General features: G+C 32.0%; 1 protein-coding gene across 1 annotated transcript; it reads left to right on the forward strand.

Annotated features, from left to right (window-relative positions):
* The first annotated feature begins 15,410 nt into the window (after positions 1 to 15,410).
* LOC124848347 (phosphatidylinositol 4-kinase gamma 5-like) lies at positions 15,411 to 18,404 on the forward strand. The gene is made up of 2 exons (XM_047326002.2): positions 15,411 to 15,773; positions 15,982 to 18,404. Exon 2 carries the CDS (start codon positions 16,145 to 16,147, stop codon positions 18,071 to 18,073), a length of 1,929 nt encoding a protein of 642 aa, XP_047181958.1. The 5' UTR covers positions 15,411 to 15,773; positions 15,982 to 16,144; the 3' UTR covers positions 18,074 to 18,404.
* The last annotated feature ends 2,410 nt before the right edge of the window (positions 18,405 to 20,814 follow it).

A 20,814-nucleotide genomic window follows, 5' to 3' on the forward strand; every position in this document is an offset into this window, starting at 1 on the left:
ATTGATGTGGGATTAATGGTTAGTCAAGAAAGGATCGATCAACTTTGCAATGAGTTTTAGCTCTATAAAAATAAAGACCATGATGAGAGTATTATGAATGGAAGAAGAAACGAGTTTCTTAAGTCATTCAATGTATGTTAAGTTTTTAGAATTTAATATCTATATCATATTCTAGATTTTTTAGATTTTAATATCTATATTATATTCTAGAGTTAATTTCGAGGTGTAAAGATGGAAAGAAAAAATATATAAATCTTTTAATGGTTCTAAAATAAAAAAATACTTCATGCTATTTGACCGTTAAAAAGTGTTGTTAGACGCCCAAATTGATTAGTAAATTAACAAGTTAATTTATTATTGCTTTAGTAATTAACCTATGAAGTCAAACACTATCGAGTTGTGTGATCTTTGTTAGACGAAAAAATATTTATGATTAAATTAAACTTTTTAATTTTATAGATTTTCTTTAAATCAAAATTATTATATTTTTTTCTACACTAGAAGTATAATTAACAAAAAAATTTGAAAATTTGTAATCAATTAAATTAGTAAGCAAGTAAATATTTTTTAAATATAGATTTAACGCAAATATGATTTGTTACTAAAACAACATACTTAAAAGATAAACGAAATGTAGTGAGTGGTTCTAATCAAATAACAAAATAAAATATTCCAAAATTATATACCCAGATTGATAATTTTTTTGTTGTGCTTGTTGAAAATGAGACTTTTAACGTTTAGTAGCATTATGTAAACACTAGAGTTGTAGAAGAAAACTTTGAATTAGAGGCTTTTATCAAAGTAAAGGAAACTAGTTTAATAACAGAGGTTAGTTTCTGTTTAAGGAATTGATGTTGATGATAAATTGAAACTATTGGTATATTGAAGTGGTTGTTTATTTGAATGGAAATCTTATATGTGGATCTAGTTTATTTATATTGGGATTATTCAATTTACTCTACTTAAGGTCTATTTTGAAGAAAAACATGTTATTTTAACAAAGGAAGCGATAGAATTGCCTAGATAGGCAAATTGGACAACTTATTGTATAAAAATCAAAGTCTAAATACTAGTATGGTGGTGGATGGTACCATAGAACAGATAAAGTGCCAGGTTTAAATATGAAATCAGTGAGATCTAATAGTCAGGAAGCCTAGGCGCCACCCTAGGACCTCTAGGCACTCACTTAACAGTGAATTCCAGTGGTCTAGGGCGTTGTTGAATATTCACTTGATAGTGAACTGGCGTTAGGTGTTGAGCCTTGCTCTAGGTGCCATCAGTCTTGCATTAGGTGTCATGATCCTTGCGTTACGCGTCACTTGTAATTAAATTCCAAGGATTGCATGGGGCTTAGGGCGCTAGGCACTAGGGAGTTTTCGTCAAGCACCACACTTTATATGAGATTAATTTTGTGTTTTAGGCTATTTTATTTTATGCACGTGTTGAATTATTGATAATAATGAATGAGTTAATATGAAATGTATGATGCTTGATTGTGTGGATAATGAAAGCGTAGTTATTTCCAAGGAGCAAGTGCTACACTGATCTTAAGTTTAGGGTATATTGAATATTAATTATGGAATGAGATTATCTTGAATCTACTGGTATCTTACTGATATAGAAAAACAAATCTAGTCGTTAGAGTCAATAGCGGTTGCTATACCAAAATTGGTGTGAAAGTGCACTACTATAATGAGCTATAGTAAATTAACTCTATCATGGTGATGATGCCAAAGGTCATTATTGTGTGAGTAGAGCTTGGGTAGGATTTCCAAAAGTCTACTATGTGTTCACATGACAAGTGTGTAATATTTGAGTTTACATAATACATGTGTCTTTAGGAAGTAGAGTCAAATGTTAAGTCTTAATAACTAGTAGGCTATAATTTCATATGTATGTTAGTGAAAGCAAGTTTTGTGTAAGCATTTGATTCTTGTTATATATGATTGGTTGATTATGATGATGAGAAATTTACCCCTATTATGAAAAAAATGTACATTCTATATAGTCTCTTATAATTACACTAACTTACTTTATTTTATATGTTGTGTTGTGGTTTGTCATCTACTATGATTGTATGTTATACTAAAATTAAAAATTGCTATAAGTGGAAGAGTTGTGAAACAACAAAACTATAAACGGCTTTCCTAAAGAGAATAATTATTACTTTAAGTATATAATTTTTGTATTGTATAGATCCTCTCTTAATTAATGAAGTATTCATTATTTTAAAAATTTTTATTTTCTCATAAAGATTGTAAATACATTATTTGTGCTTTTTTTCTATTAATTATGTATTGCTTTAAATTAGTAAAGTAATTTTACTAAATTGAAGGATGATACATTCCAGTATGTTATAATTGGTTTTGTTTGTATGTTTTCATTTTCCATGAAAGGTTAATCACCTCATGTAAAAGGTTGATCTGAGGAGGAGTTTAGAAGAGAACTTATCCATTGAAGGTGAATCACCTCCATGTAAAATGTTGATATGAGGAGCAGTTTAAAAGAGACTGATGGAATTTTAGACTTTTATTATTTAATTGTTTGTTTAGGTTAAAATTAAGATAAATTTATTGAAATCGGATAAGTCAACAAAAATTTGAGTAGATAAAACGAGCTTTAGTCTTTATACGGATTAAGGAATATCAAGCAAGAGAGTGACCAAAAAATGAAATAATACATAAAAGAATACTGTTTGAATGCAAAATGTAAAAAAATAGAGAAAAATTGAATAAATTGTCTATTCGAGTGGTTTGGTAGAGATAATAAAATAAATTTAATTTATAAATTACTATATTTAAAAAATAATTAAAATAAAAAAAATTATTTATTAATTTAATACTTTTAATTTAATTATTATTTTATTATACTAAAAATTTCAATATCATTAATATATATATATATATATATATATATATACACACACACACACACATAAATATAAATATGTCTCCTGAATTAAACTTAATTGTAAAGAAACTAATGTTAATCCAATTAATAACAATAAACTTTTATTTTATTAGATAATTAATTGTAAATATTAACCTAATATGGTATAAAAGTTGGGTCATAAAATGAAAAAAAGACGTGTGACTATGTAAGAAAATTAAAGTTTATATTTTAAAAGTAATGAGCCAACTTCATAATCTTGAATAAATAGAATAATCAAGAATTGCATAATGGTTTTGAAATTGATGTTGGTGGGAGAGATTAATGTAATTTATGTCATTGATGCAACCTTTACTAACATGCGTGCTCATGTTCAAAACTTTAATTTTGCAGAAGCATTTTTACCAACGTAACACACTTCATTAATAACTGCTTGTACCACAACCTGTTGCATATAAGATGAAGAAACCGTGAAATTAATAGTTAGTAGGAAGCATTTCATATGGTTTAGAAAAGAAGAATTATTCATAGACAGTGATATGGCACTGACTAAGCCTAATCGGCATGGCCAAAAATATGTGGCAATGGATATAGATATACACTTGCTTCTGTTGTATCAAAAGTACTGACAAATGCGCATACCTAACGCAGTTATCAACAAAAGAATCATGGTCATGCCAAGTTTTATCAATATTTAATAGCATTTTGGTCCCTCCACGTGTTATGCTTTTTCATGTGCAATCATGCATGCTTAAATAGTAGTGTTCATAGCTACACTTCTTCCATATTAGGGTTGGACAAGTGATGAAAAAGTAACTATAATATTATTAGTTTAGACTGTAGGTGTAGATTATCTCTCAAGTTAAGATGTTGTTTTCATTAGTGAGTTGTGTTCTTTATTTCCATCCAAAACTCTGAAGTGTGTATATGTAATATGAAACAAGGACTACTCAATTTAATTAAATGTGTATAAATAGTTACAGATATGCATGGCATCTTTGTAAACATTATATCACTTTTAGCTTCTATAATATTGTGAATGCATAATGGTAATCTTTATAAAATTTTAAAATGTAGATTTACTTTTTCAGTTTTCTAAAAATAATATTTGTTACTAATGAAACATCCCCAAAAAATTTTATAAGACATTATATCATGCTAGTAGAATATTATGATAATTTGCTCTGGCTTCCACTCTCATTTGAAAAAAAAAATTGTTTATGTATAATGATATACAAACTGTACCAGTAGGGACCGGACGCCAGATAGGCCGGACGTCCGCGCAATCACAATGGACCAAACACGCTACCCTTCTGCTTATCATCAAGGGTTGGGCGCGCCAAGCCAGACGCCCATACGTCTGCGATCACGCAACATGCCGCTAGTCATCCGGATAAACAGAAATGAGGCCGACCGGTCATACCGCCTGCTAACCATGCTGCCTATAGGGATTGGCTGGCCGAAAGGCCAAACTTTGGGAGACCGGCCGACCATGCTGCTAATTAACCAGGTTTAAGGTAAGTTGAGGTTAAAAGCTATTGGGCTGAATTTGGGTCGTGATTAACTTTTCACTAATCCCAAGCCCATAGCGAAAACTATAAATACATATTCAGTGTGAGTGGTAGATAGGTTGCATTTACTGCGCATTTATTATTGTTCGATAGAGAAAGTCATTGCTCTCAAACTGACTTTGGCATCGGAGAATCTTTCGTAGGTCTCCCACCCGCGCATTGAGAAGGAAATTGAGGAGCGAGGACGGAGAGTCAGACATACGGAGTACGAGCAGAGAAGGAAGTGGGGACATTGGACGACACAACCCTTCACATCCGAAACACAAACAAATATGAAAAAGTAAATTTGTTAAGGATAAATTCCTACACTAATGATAATGAATTGATTAAAAACAATTATATATAATATATGATTCTGTTTCGTTTATAAAATGATAGTTCTAATTTAATAACAAATCAAGTAACATGTAAGGGTTTTGTCCGTCAAACAATACAATATCATAAAAATCTTATTTTATGTTTAATAAAGAAGCATGTATATGCTCATATAATCCTATTGGCAAATTTTTAACTAAAAGTCCTATCACACAAGAATCATGACTAAACTTTTACAAAAAAAAGTCATCATAGAAGGTGAAACCAAGCTCTTTTTCACTTAGGTCATTATGGAACTTGAAGAATAATTTAGACCATATATTTTACTTAAGTAATCTAGGTTACTTTAGGCTTGTATTAAGGTTTAAGTATTGTAGGATTTTTCTTAAGCTAGGACGTCCAAACTGTAATGAGCTCTTCTCCCTTCACCACCTAATTTTCACCTTGCACCTCCAAAATACCAATACTAACCTTATGAAAATCTGCAACATAACAAAAAAAAACAAATAGAGAGTCTTTGACCAAGATTCTTTTTGAAAATTTAAAAGCAAAACCATACACCACCAGAGGAGGCACTCTCTCTCGCGCCTCTTGAAATCCAAACCCTCTTTCGCGGATTCCTCCCCAAACCCTCCTTACTCTGTCACTCACTCTCTCCTCCCTCCCAACACATCTCATCTCGCAACCGTCTCTTTGTCGTAGTGTTGTTCTTTCTTCTTCGTCAATCGCGGGCAGTCTTTCGTGCCGATGGTGTGGTAGTGTGGTGGTGTTCGTTGTTGTTGTATATCGTCTCCCCGCGCCTTTGATTTCTGCACTAAATATTGGTATGTTTTCTCTACTTATTGCATCTGCTTGGATGCACAATTTTTACGAATAAGAGTGACACTCTGATTCGAGTGTTGTACTTGCTTCTCTTGCGAGATTTGAATGCTTATGCGAGATATGTTTGGGGAGCAGCGACACTCGCATATACTTATGAGTAGCTGGAGGATGCTAGCTTGACTGATGTAAGGCAAATAGTTGGATATTTCACTCTTTTACAAGTACAACTTAATTTTAGAAATTTATTTTCATATATTTTGGGAATGTATAACAATTTAAGTAATATTTTTGTAGAGTTAGATATATGAGCACTTTCCTGGCAGTGGAAGGAGGCAAGTGTAGGGGAGGTACACATAGCCTGGTCCACGGGGCTTCACAATTCGTACCTCCTAGGAAGGGTTGAAGTCTAACTGAGGGGCGGATCTGGATGGACTCACTTATGAGGTGGTCGTCTGGTCTCCATACATTTCACCATCTTAAACCACACTAGGTATCCATCAATACAAGAGTTATAACTCCTTGATCATCTGTTTAAAAATTAGGAGGTACCTAGGAGATCACGACAGAGTAATCTTCACTTCTACCCGATCAGTTCTTTGTTTAAAGCAAGTAGGTTTCTACTCTTTTTCCTTTTTATTTTCGGTCTATGTTCATGTGGAGAAATATGTTTTTGCATGTATGAAAAGTGCTTCTTCCTTGATTCTTGGTTAATTTGAGGTTCTAAGGTTTGATTCTGATCACCAATTGGTGAGTTGTAGGCTTTTTTAGAGTTTCTTGCGGCAGAAACAACGGTTGGGAATTCTTAAAGCCGTAGGACTTCTTACTAAGGTAAGGAAAGCTAGACTTTGCTTTAGAATGTGTTTGCATTATAAATTTAATATCTCTATGAATGATAAGATGATTTAAGTGAAATTGCTATGTTCTTGCTAATCTTCTTTGTAATTAGATGATAATGAACGATTGTATAATGTTTGGATGCTTTATATGGTGTGATTTAAATTTTATTGATGTTATGATTATGAGTAAGGAATTTTATTTGAGATTTGAAATTTAATTAAAAGGGTTTGGAGTGAAGAATAGTCAATAACTTGGGTTTTCAAGTTTAAAAATGGAGGTTTTGATAGGTGAGTTTGAGATATAGGTGTTGGAGTGAGAAAGCTACTGCTTTAGGACTATTATGAGGTCATTTAAGATTTGTTAGAGTTATTAATTAACTGAAATTCTATATGGAATATAGAGGTAGTTCATTGTTGAAGTTTTGGGGTATTTTTAGTGTAAAATTGGGGCTTTGAGTAGTAAGATTTAGAGGTAAAGGGTATGAACTATTTTGAGAAGTTGGAAGTTTGTCATTAGACCTATTATGACTTGTAGAGACATTTAAATGAGAAAAATCTGGTCTGGAAGTGTTAGTTCTAGAATAAGGTGAGTTTTTAGATACTTTTAGTTCAATTTTGGAGGTTTTAACAATTGGAAAATGAAAGTAGTAAAGTTGGGAGAAAACTGAGGTGTTGGGTGTGTTATTTAGTGTATTATGACTTGTCCATGATGTTAGTTTGTTGATATAGGTGTTAGAAGAGGTAGAAAAGAGTTTAGGTAGCTTATAAAAGAAATTTTGGTTTCAAATGGTCAAATGGAGTTATAGATGTGTTTTCAAATATTTTAGGATGTTTAGAGGTCCTAGGAATCTTTCAAAGTTGTGGGGTAAGTGTGTGAATTAATCCAAAAAGAGTATAAATTTGTTTATAGCGCTTGAGCGCCACTATAGGGCTAAGCGCCCAATTCAAGTGGCCAAGTCGCTGAACGCTAGAACACAGAAGTTAAGGCACTGGGCGCCAGCTTCTAGGTGTTTGAGTGCCACCCTGTGTGTTTCTATACTTATGTTTTATATGTTTTCCAATGACTTGTTGGGTTGTTTATGGTTACTTGAAGTATGTTTAGTGTTTTATTATGTTGGTATGCAATGTAAAAGTAAAGTGATACATATATGGTTTCAAATGGTTTCAAGGTTGTGAAGGTGAGTTCTAAGGTGGAACTTCTTGGTATGGTTTCAAGTGTTATTAGAATGAATGCAGGGAGCTCAGTCTTGGGAGTTATCCTGATACTCTAATGGTCTTTCAAATTCAAGTAGAAAAGATTGATAAATGTGGTGAGAGTAGTAGGAGATCTTAGTCTAGGTACTTCTAGTATGACCTACGACTCAGTAGAGACTAACATTGTGAGGGTAGTAGGGTGAATCCCATTGGCAATGACTTTGTAAAATAGTAGAGGCTACCACAAGTGCACAATCCACCATAGCTCAAGATTCATTCTAAATTCGGATAGTCCAGTCTAAGTCTTGACATGTTTAGGATGTTTGATTTAATCGTTCTATGTGATTTAAGTATGATGTTTGCTAAATTAATGTATTATATGAATTGTCTTAATATCTAGCTTATCCTTTTGTTTGTGATTGTTTGTATGTTTCTTCGATTCTTTTTTTGGTTATGATTGTGCGATGAGTATGAGCAGAATATGATAAGGTTCTCTTGATTAGGCGTTAGATGGAGAAGTTACATATGTATAGTATCTTTAGTCATCAATTATGTACATAGTTTTGATTGTTTTATATATAAAGTATTATTTATGGTTATTTTGATGACTCTAATAATTTTTATATTTTCCTTTTGTCGACTTATATATTATATTAAATGTGTATAGTTGCATTTATAGTTTAAAACTATATTTTTTATGATATATATATATATATATATATATATATATATATATTAATTAATTACTGTATGCACGTAAATTATGAGTTAATACAGTTATTTATATAATGTTTTTTTTACTTTCAATTCATATATACTCTTTGAATTTGTTGGGACACGTAAATAATTGAGTAATGTGATGTGGCATCACTTAGAAAAATATATAATTTTTAATAAAAGTTTTGAAGGTAATTTATTTTGACAACTGATAAAACGGTCAAATATGGACTCTAAATTGAATATATATAAATTGTCCCTTTTAATTTAATCAAGAATTGCTTTTTCTTTTCTTTCTTTATAAACTTTAACATATCTAACTGATGGGGTCCTTCATCCTACCTGCATGAGTTAAAAAGGATAAAGACACTTCATGGTTACACAAAAGTGCAAAGTGATATTTGTTTGACCTAATCTTTTATTATGTTTTATCCTTTTCCCTTTCTTTTTACCTTCCAATTTGTAAGTAAAAAGAATGATCAATTATATCAATTTTTATTTTCAAGAAGAAAAAGAGAAAAATAGTTATTACTACTACCAACTTTTCAATCCCATGGGACTCGTAGTTATGGTAACATCATACACATTGTATGCATTCAATGTAACATAGGTCACACCAACTTCTATAAGAAAATTTCAACTTTTCTGTAATATAGGTGATACATTTTAAACATATAACATTATAGCGTTTAATTAAAAATTTAAAAAAACTAAATTAACATATTCAGATTCCATGTGTGCAGGCTTTTATATATTTAATTTGCTTGATTTAAGTTGTTAACTTTTTAATTAGTGGTGTAGTTTTACATTCTTAAGAGTTTAATTAACTGTCCAACAATAAAATTATTTCATTCAAATTTTGAACTATTATTATAAAAATAACAAATTTATCACGTACAAATTTGTAATAAAACGATAACACAAAAGTTATTTACAATATAAAAGCATCTAACATTATATTCTATTATAATTAAATTAAAACTTTTGTATAAAAAAGAAATAAAATGTAATATTTATTATTACACCATTGGCATTAAATAGAAAATATCCTTAAAAGGGAAATTTTAACCTTTGCCTATATTTATATAGATGGTTATATATGGACAATATGAGTTTTTTTATAGCATAAACAATATGATATTTAAACATTAGTTTCCTCATCAGTCAAATATACTAGTTGTGTTTATTTTCAAGTAACAAATATTGTATATTTTCAACTGCTTTTAATAATATGTATTGTAAATCATGTTCACATTTATATTAGTTTAAGAATATTTATTTTGAAATAATAATATTGCATATTTTTTGAATTAGTTAAATTTGATTATATTAAATTATTTTTTTATACTAAATGATTAAATGAATGTCTTATTCGATGTTGTTTTCTTTTCCTTCTTACTTTTTCTTTTAGTAATCCCTTTTGTTTGTTCTTTCTTTCTTTTTGTCATATAAAAATGAATTATATTATTATTTATTGCACAGTGAAAGCAAAAGTGAAGCTGAAAAACAATGCACAGTGTTGTCTTCTACTTATTATAGGTTGTCTCTGCACACATGGGTTCAATCAGCCCACAGTTCATAATATTGATTCCCACACCACTTTAATAGGGTGGGTGCCACCACCAAAATCTGCTTCTTCTTATTCCAGATTCTTCCCACTTTCAACATTTCTCTTAATTCTTTATAATTTAAATAGATATGCATTTATTTCCACCTTTATTTTTTTATACATTAATACTATTATGACATTATTTTTAAGAATAAATAAGATTTAAATTTTACTGTTTTAATACCATATTAGAATTATAGGTAAAGTCTATCTAATCAAATTTGTTATTTATTCAGATTTATTTTTTTATTTGCTATTAAATTATTTAAGGAGCTTTTAAGTGATTTCTATATCTTAAAATTAACAAATGTATTTTTTATAATGATTAAGCTGAATATTTTAATATTTTATAAGATAAAGATGTTATTCATAAAGAAATTGAGAAAATTTTAACATCATTCCACAATTGATCTAAAAATTAGACATAGTCGATAATATATTTGTTCTAATTAACTTATTTTTAAAGATAAATTTGTGTTTAAAGATATATATACATATATTAAAGTGTAGGACTAGAATAATATCTTTACAACAGTTATAAGATCAATGAATATGACAGATACCATGCAAAAAACTTTGTATATACAAAAGAGATCACATATTTATAAGTTTTTATAATTTTTTATTTATACTTCAATATCACTTAAAATGTTAATTTAATTATATACCACAATTTATATATTTATATGCTGTCGATAAAAAAAAATATATACCCCCAAATTAAAATTTAAGATTTTTACTATACCTTATTAATATCTTCTAATAAACATTTACAAAATCTAAATTGAGACTTTAAATACTAAAAAGATTAAATATTATAAAGCTTTAAAATTTGTCAAATTTTAATATATATTATAATGATATATATATATATATATATATATATATATATATATATATAAAATATCTTATTTAAATAGTTTAAAAATACCATTTAAGAAACACCATAAAATCAATAAAATAGGAATGGTTGACAAGAGAAGAATATAAAATATTTTCACAATCCAAAAATAACTATAAATCTATTTTTATATACAAAACTCTAAAGAAGAACTATTTATAGAAGATCTTTCAAAATAAACTAAATAAACTAACTGTTCTAAACCTAACTATACCTATGCACCATCTCTTCCTAGTGCTTGTTCCATTTTAATATAGCGTCTTTTTCTGGTCACACTAATAAGGTAATCATTGAAAAAGAAAAATAAACAAACACAAGCAAATGTATTACATTTCAAGCTATGAATTCTAATGTTCTATAGAGTCATTATCAATAGATTTCACTCTACCACACTCACAACGTTAATCCGCTCCGCATCTTAGGTCAAGGTAAAGCTCCTAGACTAAGACCTCTTGCTAATCTCACCACACGTACACCCTTTTTTTACTTAATAATGGGTGGCCATTAGAGTGTTAATATAACTCCCAAGACTAATCTCCTACATTAATACATATAATACTTGAAACAACCATTTAGAATTTCACCTTAGAAGCTCTTGTTAAACCATACTTTAATACATACATAACCATGCATAAACCTTCATATCATTCCATATATTATACCAAACAAACTTTAAAGTATAAATATATTCTTCATCCATAAGAAATAAAAGAAAAGAACACAAAAACTCAAATATAAACAAGGCCCGCAACGCTAGAATCCTGGCGCTAAGTGCCAAAACGCTGGAGCACCAGAACTATAGTAGGCAAGTGACACTCAATTCACAAATACACTACTCAACATAAGTCAGAGGGTTCACCAACTTTGTCGCGCTCAGAGTCCAAAGTGGCGCTCAACGTCTCAAAGCCCAGGGGCTCTCGGGTTTAACAGTGTTGAGCGTCACACAGGACCCCTTAGTGTCATACCAGACCGCTTAGTGTCATACCAAATGACAACAACCTATTTTTCTTATGTTGGTGCACCTTGAACCTATCCAAATGATCAATTTGGGTTCTTTAACACTATGATTGATATGAAAACATGTTTATAGATGAAAATAGAGTACCACATTGATCATTTGGTTAGAAACAAGATTCACTAGACCAACCTGACCACTCAAAAACCATTATAACCAATTCTACACTTTATAGATTAGAATTTAGAAACTAAGGATCTAAACAAGTCACAATTGACTCAAAAACAGACATCAAATCTTCAATTTTAAAATAAACGTATTCTTTTATATTTTAACTTGTTAAAACACCTAAAATGAACCAAAAACTCAACTTATTGACTACTTACCAACTCAATAATAGATTTTTGATTACCTAGAAGTTTAGACAAGTTTTAAATGACCCTAAAATATATCCAAGAACTCAATTTCTCCCATTTGATCATTACCTTAACTTCTTGCCTATCAAAACCCCCTTCTAGACCAAAAATCAACTTATAACTCAACCTATTCTCAGCTTCCCAATACCACATTAGTTTTATACAATTTACACTCCAAAATAACAACATTCAAAATATCATACAAGTACCAATTCACAATCATTCATGACATCATTCATCAATTAGCTAAACACATTCACCAAAACATAATTATCACTAAACAACCATTTCAAATTATAACAAAATCATTTGAACATCAACCTTACAACCTAGCAACCATAATTCATACTTCTTAATTTGAAAATAAAGAAAATCATTAGCTTCCCTACTTGGTGGAAAGCTCACACGACTCTAAGAAGCAAACAATCCCTATTTCCACTTAAAGAACACAATTGCACCTACATACTAGAAGATTTTTGACCAAGTAAATTATTAGGACCAATGATCGACAAGAAACAAGAAGAGAAAATCAAACGACATATGCGGCAGAATAAAGTTACATGTTCCTCAAAACAAAGTAATAAAGGAAAATGGAGTACAAAGTAACTTACTTGTTAAGGAAAATTGATAGATGAAGTGAAGAACTCACTACCATAACCACTTAAGTGCTTCCTAATCGTCAAATATATGACTCAAGAGTTAAAATTTTTAAGAGAAGGAAGAGAAAACCCAGAGAATGAGTTTTGAGAGATGATAAATGATTTAGATAATAACATGCGTTTATAAAATTCTATTTATATTATTAAATATTTTTAATATTAAAATAATTAATTGATAATTTTTAATTATATAATATTACCTTCTACTAAATTAAAATAATTTATTATTTCATAAAATATATAATTGTACAATCATTTTATTTAAAAATAATAGTATAATATTTCAACTAAAAACATAACTTTTAATCTAATTTTTTCAATATTATTTATCATTTAATTTTAAAATTACATTACTTTAACATAGTATAAATGCATATATAGAAACTAGACAAAGATTTTGAAGGCAAAAATCTCATCAATGGAAACATAACCGCTCACCCAAAATTAAATAAAGAAACTCAAGTGGGGCTAAAGTTAAATTTATTTATTAATTTAATTTTTAATTTTGTTTAGTGAGTATATTTTATCTTTTGAACATTATTATATAATTACAGTTATAAAAATTATTCTATGAGACATTTTTGGGTTTGACTCCATCGTCCACATCATGTTTCTTTCCATCAAGACAAAGTTTGTGCATACCAATTCAGAAGTGAGTCAATGCAGTGAAGCAATTCCCATCTTCTTCACAGAACAGTTAGATAGAAAGCGACGTCGTCCAGAGAAACCGTCTCTGATCTTCTGTTAGGGTTTGATAAGCTTTTCTAATTAAAATTTTGTTTCAATAATACTTATTTTAATTAATTATGTATAATTCAATTTATTAAAATTAAATTAAATTTTATTTAAAGAAATAGTATATTTTTCTTACCACAACAATAATATTATAACTTTATTTAACCAGAATTAATAGTGTCACCAAATTCCCTGTCAATCTGTAAATGAGATTCGATCAGTTAAAGTAAAGAGGAAAAAGTACATGATCTGGATACAATTCTTACACTCAATCTGAGCCGTACAATCTTTTCAAGAAACTTATGTTCTTATTTTAGGACCCACGATAACATGATATTCTTACTTTTACTCAAACTATTTTAATTTGACCCATATTTTTTTTTCCTTTTTAATTTGAATTTGGCAATCTTATCTTTTCAATTATTTGATCTGATTAAAAATTTTCCACTTTTAAGGTTCTATCAATATGGCCTCTTACTAATTTTGTGCTAGATATTCACTTAATCAAGTAGATTATCTCCAGTTCAAATTTTATTAATTGAATAATTAAATTTATTTAAAGAGTAAAATATATTTTGTATTAATTTTCAGTTTTCTAAAATATTAAAAAAGCTGAAGTTGTTCGTACATAGTAGGTTATAATATTTATTTAATCAAAAATTGTTTTTTTTTTAAATATCTAAATCAGTTCATTCTACTGTATTTATGTCGCACATGAACCAACACTATGTAACAATATTTATAAAGAGAAATAAAAAAAAAAAGTAGGTACAACTTGTATACTGTATATGTGTTATATGTTACTTATGCTTTTGAGTTATGGTAATTATTTCATCTTTTAAACATATTTAAGTTAATGTCAAATTATTAAATTTTAATTATAGATAAACTAAAGTCACGTAGATATTATACAAGGTTAACATTGTATACTATAATACTAAAAAAGTTATTCTAACAGAATTAAAAGAAATTATTAAGAGTGTGTAATTATAATAAATTGTTTTGAGTGTGAAAAAAAATCAGTTGTTCAATTTTGATGTATTATTTTAAGTTTAATGTTTTAATTTTGTGTTAATTTATTTTAAGATTAATCTAATTTGATTTTATTCATATGACCGAACATTATGTTATATTAGATGATTGTTGAAAATGAACGATTTGTTATTAAGATTATTTAATTAATTTTTTAGTCTAATTTTATGATCATTTTTTTAAGATTATTTAATTAATTATTTAGTCTAATTTTATGATCATTTAAATTTAATGACATTATTATGATAATTAACCGTTTAAATTATAGTTAACCCAACATGTACGGTACAAAACTAAAAAGTAATTAAGGAGTAAGTGAAAATAAGTGAGATGTTAAAAGAAAAGAATTAAGTGTGTTCTTATCCATAACAATAAATGAGTCTTAATTACGCGCGTTAATATTTGTGGGAAGGGTAGTTTTGACATTGAAGAAGCACACGTGCTAGAAACGCGTGAGCAAGGAGAATAGACTATGCAAAATCACCGCACAGCATTGCTGAATCCCTTCCCTAGTTCGCTAACTTCCTTCCTTGACGGTGACTCCTCAGTCGCACGTCACCCTCCAGTTCCTTATCTCCACGTCATACTACCCTCACACGTGTAGTTATCGCGCGGCATGATCCAACGGCTCTGATTCCTGATTCTAGACCCTTCCACTCTCCCATCACACAAAGACAGAGTAGTCAGCTTCTAACCATGGTTAGTTTCTTAACCGGCCTCCCCTCATCGGGTTAAAGCGAGAAGAACACTTACAGCGTGAGCGAGTGAGAGCGAGAAATACAAAGCACACGGAAAAAAAGAAAAATAAAAAAGAAAGACAAGAGAAATATAGAAAGGGAAAGTGAGAGAGAGGGAGGGTTCAAAGGTTCAACAAGCTTTTGCGTGTTGTTGAGAAGAAAACCCTCCGAGTCAACTCGGACGAGTTGCCTCATCGTACGGTTTCCTCTTGGGACTCTGTCTTCTTCCCCTTACTTAATCCTCATTTTTGCCTCCGAATCATCGTTTGCTGGGTTTTCCACTGTTTCGCTTCGTTTCGTGTTCAGATCTCGCATTGATTTCAGCGAGTACGAATTCTAGTTTCAGCCGAATCGACCCTGTTCAACTTCTTTCCCTTGATAAGGGGTACTTCCATTCCTTCTGTTCAATTTGTTATCCTCTTCTTATTTTCCCTCAATCCTAATTCATGATGCTCTTAACATTTATGTGTGTGTTTTTTTTTATTATTATCAATAACTTTCAAAGTAGATTGAAGCTGTTTTTTTATGATTTATGCGCACATGGGGTTTATTTATGAATTGTAATTTAGCCTTTATGTAATATATGTATGCAGATTTTAGGTGAACACTTGAAGTCATGGTTTGGTTGATGTGAGAAATTAATGATCGTTGCGAGACATTGGAATAAAGCTTTCACTGTAGTTGACAACTACTTGGGAGGGAAGAAAACGAATCTTTCTTCCGCTGTTGTCTTGTGCTGTGGTTGTTGTTCTGTTGATGTCTCGAAAACTCGACAGCCCTGTGCAGACTCAGATGGCCGTGGCAGTGATAAGGAGCAGTCCCCTTGGGAGAGAGTATCATGGGAAGCAACCCGCAGGGCGAAGGCGCGTGTTTGTGCAAACAGAGAAAGGGTGTGTGTTGGGTATGGAGTTGGATCGGGGTGACAATGCACACACTGTTAAAAGGAGGTTGCAGCTTGCTTTGAATGTCCCCATTGAAGAGAGTAGTTATCTGACTTTTGGGGATATTGTGTTGAAGAATGATCTCAGTGCCGTTCGGAATGATTCTCCCCTTTTGCTCACTAGGGGGAATCACATCCATAGGAGCTCTTCCACGCCGTGTCTTTCTCCAAAGGGGAGGGACATCCGGCAGAGGGATAAGAGTGGTCCTATTGAGATATTGGGACAGTCTAATCGCCTTGATAGGATCAAGCACATGATCAAGGACATTATGAAGGCGATTAAGATGGGGATTGATCCGATTCCAGTGCATAGTGGGCTTGGCGGTGCATACTATTTCAGGAACAGTAAGGGGGATAGTGTTGCAATCGTGAAACCCACTGATGAGGAGCCTTTTGCTCCAAATAACCCAAAAGGTTTTGTTGGGAAGGCACTTGGGCAGCCTGGGCTGAAGCGGTCGGTTCGGGTTGGGGAAACTGGGTTTAGGGAGGTTGCAGCATATCTTCTTGACTATGATCATTTTGCCAATGTGCCGCCGACTGCACTGGTGAAGATTACGCACTCGGTGTTCAATGTGAATGATGGTGTGAATGGGAACAATTTTTGGAGGAAGAGGCTGGTTAGCAAGATTGCGTCTTTCCAGCAGTTCATTCCTCATGATTTTGACGCCAGTGATCATGGGACATCGAGCTTCCCGGTTGCTTCTGTGCATCGTATAGGGATTTTGGACATTAGGATTCTTAACACGGATAGGCATGCTGGGAACCTGTTGGTTAGAAAGCTTGATGGCATTGGGAGTTTGGGTCAGATGGAGCTGATTCCCATTGATCATGGCCTCTGCCTTCCTGAAACTTTGGAGGATCCATATTTTGAGTGGATTCATTGGCCACAGGCTTCAATTCCGTTTACGGAGGATGAACTTGCCTACATTGAAGATCTTGACCCTTATCGTGATTGTGACATGCTGAGAATGGAGCTTCCTATGATCCGAGAGGCGTGTCTCAGAGTGTTGGTGCTGTGTACCATTTTCCTCAAGGAGGCTGCGGCTTATGGTCTTTGTCTTGCTGAAATTGGTGAGATGATGACTAGGGAGTTCCGCAGGGGAGAGGAGGAGCCCAGTGAACTCGAGGTTGTTTGTTTGGAGGCGAGGAAGATAGTGGCGGAGAGGGAGGAACCGTCTCCCAGGCCCTCTCCCAGGGCTGAGATGAAATATGATGAGTTTCAGTTTGATATAGATTATGAAGAAGTTGGACTAGATTTTACACCAAAGATGGCAATGGATGACCCTTTAACCAGAGCAACTTTTCAGCCTGCAGTTGGGAACGGGTATGGTCGCAACCCGCTTTCCAAATTGGATGAATGCATCGAGGAGGAGGTAGAAGGTGAGGGAGAATCTCCTCAGGAATTTGTTACCTATTCTGCCGAAGAAAAAATCCCAACTGTTTCAGAACTTTCTGCGACACTGAAAAATACTATTTTAGATGGGAAAAACCAGAATCAACAGAAATATTCTGGAGGAAAGGTGGATAGTGGCCATTTTTCAAATTCATCGTCTGGTCACAAGAGTGCCAACGAGCAGCTTCCTGCAAGCATAAGCTTTGTGGATGTAGCAGATATGGCTGAGGATGAATGGACATTGTTTCTGGAGAAGTTTCAGGAGCTGCTGTATCCCGCATTTGCTAAGAGGAAATCGATAACCTTTGGTCAGAGGCAGAGACAGAGGCTTGGTACTTCGTGCCAGTTTTGAAGTTGAGCAATACAATGGTATGATAGGGAGGACCATAGATGAAGAAGAATAAGGCTTTGTAGGTTTTAGGGAAATGCATGAAAGGTTGTTAAAGATAGTTCTGGTTTATGAGATTTGAATGAGTGCTTTGGTTGGGAGAGAGAGCCTAGGAAAACCTGCTGTAAATATGCTTGGCATCAGCTAAGTGGTGAGCCGATTAGTTTAGTTGTTTGTATTTTGATTTTATGATTTTATTTCTTCTTTACCCCTTCTTCTCTTTGTAGGATAAAATTGTGAAATGAAACTTGTGTATATAGTGAAATGGCATGTGCCCTTTTTTCCCCGTCGTCAATGTTTTATTTTGTGGATTCGTTATGTGCCTTTATACTGTAACAAGCTGTGACGTGATACATGCGGCCACAATGGTGGTCTCAAACATTTCAAAAACTTTGATGTTGCAGACGAACTTGCACTGTTGTTTTTTTAAACCTTGATTCCTTCATATATGCATGTTTTCTGAAAACCCCACTAGCTCACACTGGCTCCAATGGCAGTTCTGCTGATTGCATAACTATCTGCGCTCTGAATTACTGACTGATTTTGTGAAATGAGAAAGATTCTATATGGTTTAGTCTTCCAAAATAGACCAAGCTATATGGTTTAGTCTTCCTGTTAGTAAGTTTGGTTCGATTGGCTGTGTTTGATGAAATTAAGTTTAGATGTATTCACAGTGAAAGAATGACTTAACAAAAATTGAGATAAGAAATAGTTCATACTTCAGAGTGATACTTTAAAACTTTTGTAAGAGAATTGATTTCTTCTGGCTAGTAAAATAAAGTGTTTAGTGAATGTCATGTGCAATAAACTTTATTTATCCTGAAAGGTATGATATTTTAATAAATTAAACTTTAGAAGTGATTGTTTTTACTGTAAAACATAAATACGTTAGTTGATTTACTGCGAAAGCAATAATATTAACTACAGCAAAGTATGGGGAAAAAACAACCTACAGTAGGTCATTAATTCAATAGTCAGTTTTCTGAAAGCCAGATTTCTACTACAATATTAATATGTTTATAGACTAGTTTGCAAACAATTCAATAATATTGTACGGATTAATTAAATTTACTTACATACTTATCTATATGCTTAGTCTGTGGTTCAATATCAATAATTGATTAAAAGTAACATGTTTCTAACTTTATGATGAACTATTTGATACAGGTTAAGAAATCATGATATCTAGATAACTTGTGTCTTAAAATTCAAAAAGTTTGATGCATTTAGTCACTTCCTTATCTTTGAGATGTTGATGACACTCGGTTTCTTTGAAAAAGACACCTTGAGTGGTAGGCGTAGAGTAAAGGAATCCAGGTTTAATCAAAACCGTGGATCCTTTTGTTGCATTGTGCCATGATGCTTCCAAGTCCTGCTATAAACCATACACTTTTGTCATTGAGGCACGTGCGTACCCCATTGTAATGAATGGATAATTTTTGTATTTACATACTTAGAAATTCAATGTATTTTACAAAGCAAATGAGACATCTCACACTGTTCAAGTCGGCTTCTTTCTTTTCTTTTTTAAAATGGTTGTGATCAATTCTCTGAATTATTTTTCTGCCGTCCCAACTATTGGAATGTTTGAATAATCTATTATATGGTGCTAAGAAGAAAAAAAAATAAAAATTTTCCGAGGACAAAAGGAAGGAACCAAATATCCTTTGGTTAGTTTCTAGATATGTATGAAAGTGAGTGTAAATTTTATATAATGAAAAATCATTAATCCATTATTTTTGGTGTTGTATCTCTCAAGCGATCCTTCACATTGTTGAAAAAATATGTTGATGTTTTGCAACTGTAACACGTCTTTGATTAACCCAACTGTCAGAATCATTAAAAACGTACCCAAAATCTCTCTGAACGGACGCCAGGTGTCAAGTTGAGGGGAGTCAGAAATCAGATAGCGGAATGCAGGTGTCAGCAGAGGAGCGGACGTTCGTTTTAAACAAAATTGATTTTTCTGAAATTCGCGTCACACTCTTTGCATGCACCCTTGTTCTCCAAAACTCTGATCTTCCATTTCTCCTCATTCTCTCTAAAAAGCTCTCCCTTCTCTCTACTAAAACTCACCATTTATCTACTCCGATCTCCATTCAGGCACCGTAGAAGCACTCCCGGCGTCCAGAGCTTCAGTTTGAACCGAATAGTTTCAAGTTATGAACCGGTAAGTTCTTCTGCTCTTAGCCGTTCGTTTTCTGGTACATGCAAACCAAGTTTTGGTTGCGTGCTGTTATCTTGTCTGAACCATTATTGGTTTTTGGCTGTTTTGGTTAGTTTGAAGAGTTGTGGAACGTAAGGGTAGAAAGATCTGTAGTCAGACGAAGCGTATTCTGTCTCTAGGACGATCGTTCATGCTCAGAGGTAAGGGAAGCTTATATAATTTAATTGTATGTTCGTTTGCACGTTCGTTGATAATGAATGCATGTGCTGAGTGGTTGAATGTATACAAAGTATGGATGCTGATATGCTTGTTTATATGGAATATGATTAATTAGTATGATATGGATTGTACGAAGTATGAAATTGATTATGATATGAATTTATAAAGTTACGAAATTTTGTATTAAGAAATGAGTTGAAGATAAATGAATACTGGATATGAAATTTCCCTATGATAGTGTTCGTTCGTCATTGAACGGTCATTGACCGTTCGGTAATATTAATAACATTAGTTGAAATTGGATTCTTTCATTTGGAAA

The sequence above is a fragment of the Vigna umbellata genome, chromosome 3, assembly GCF_029865625.1.
Source record: "Vigna umbellata cultivar VRB3 chromosome 3, Vumbellata_1.0, whole genome shotgun sequence".
Lineage (NCBI taxonomy): Eukaryota > Viridiplantae > Streptophyta > Magnoliopsida > Fabales > Fabaceae > Vigna > Vigna umbellata.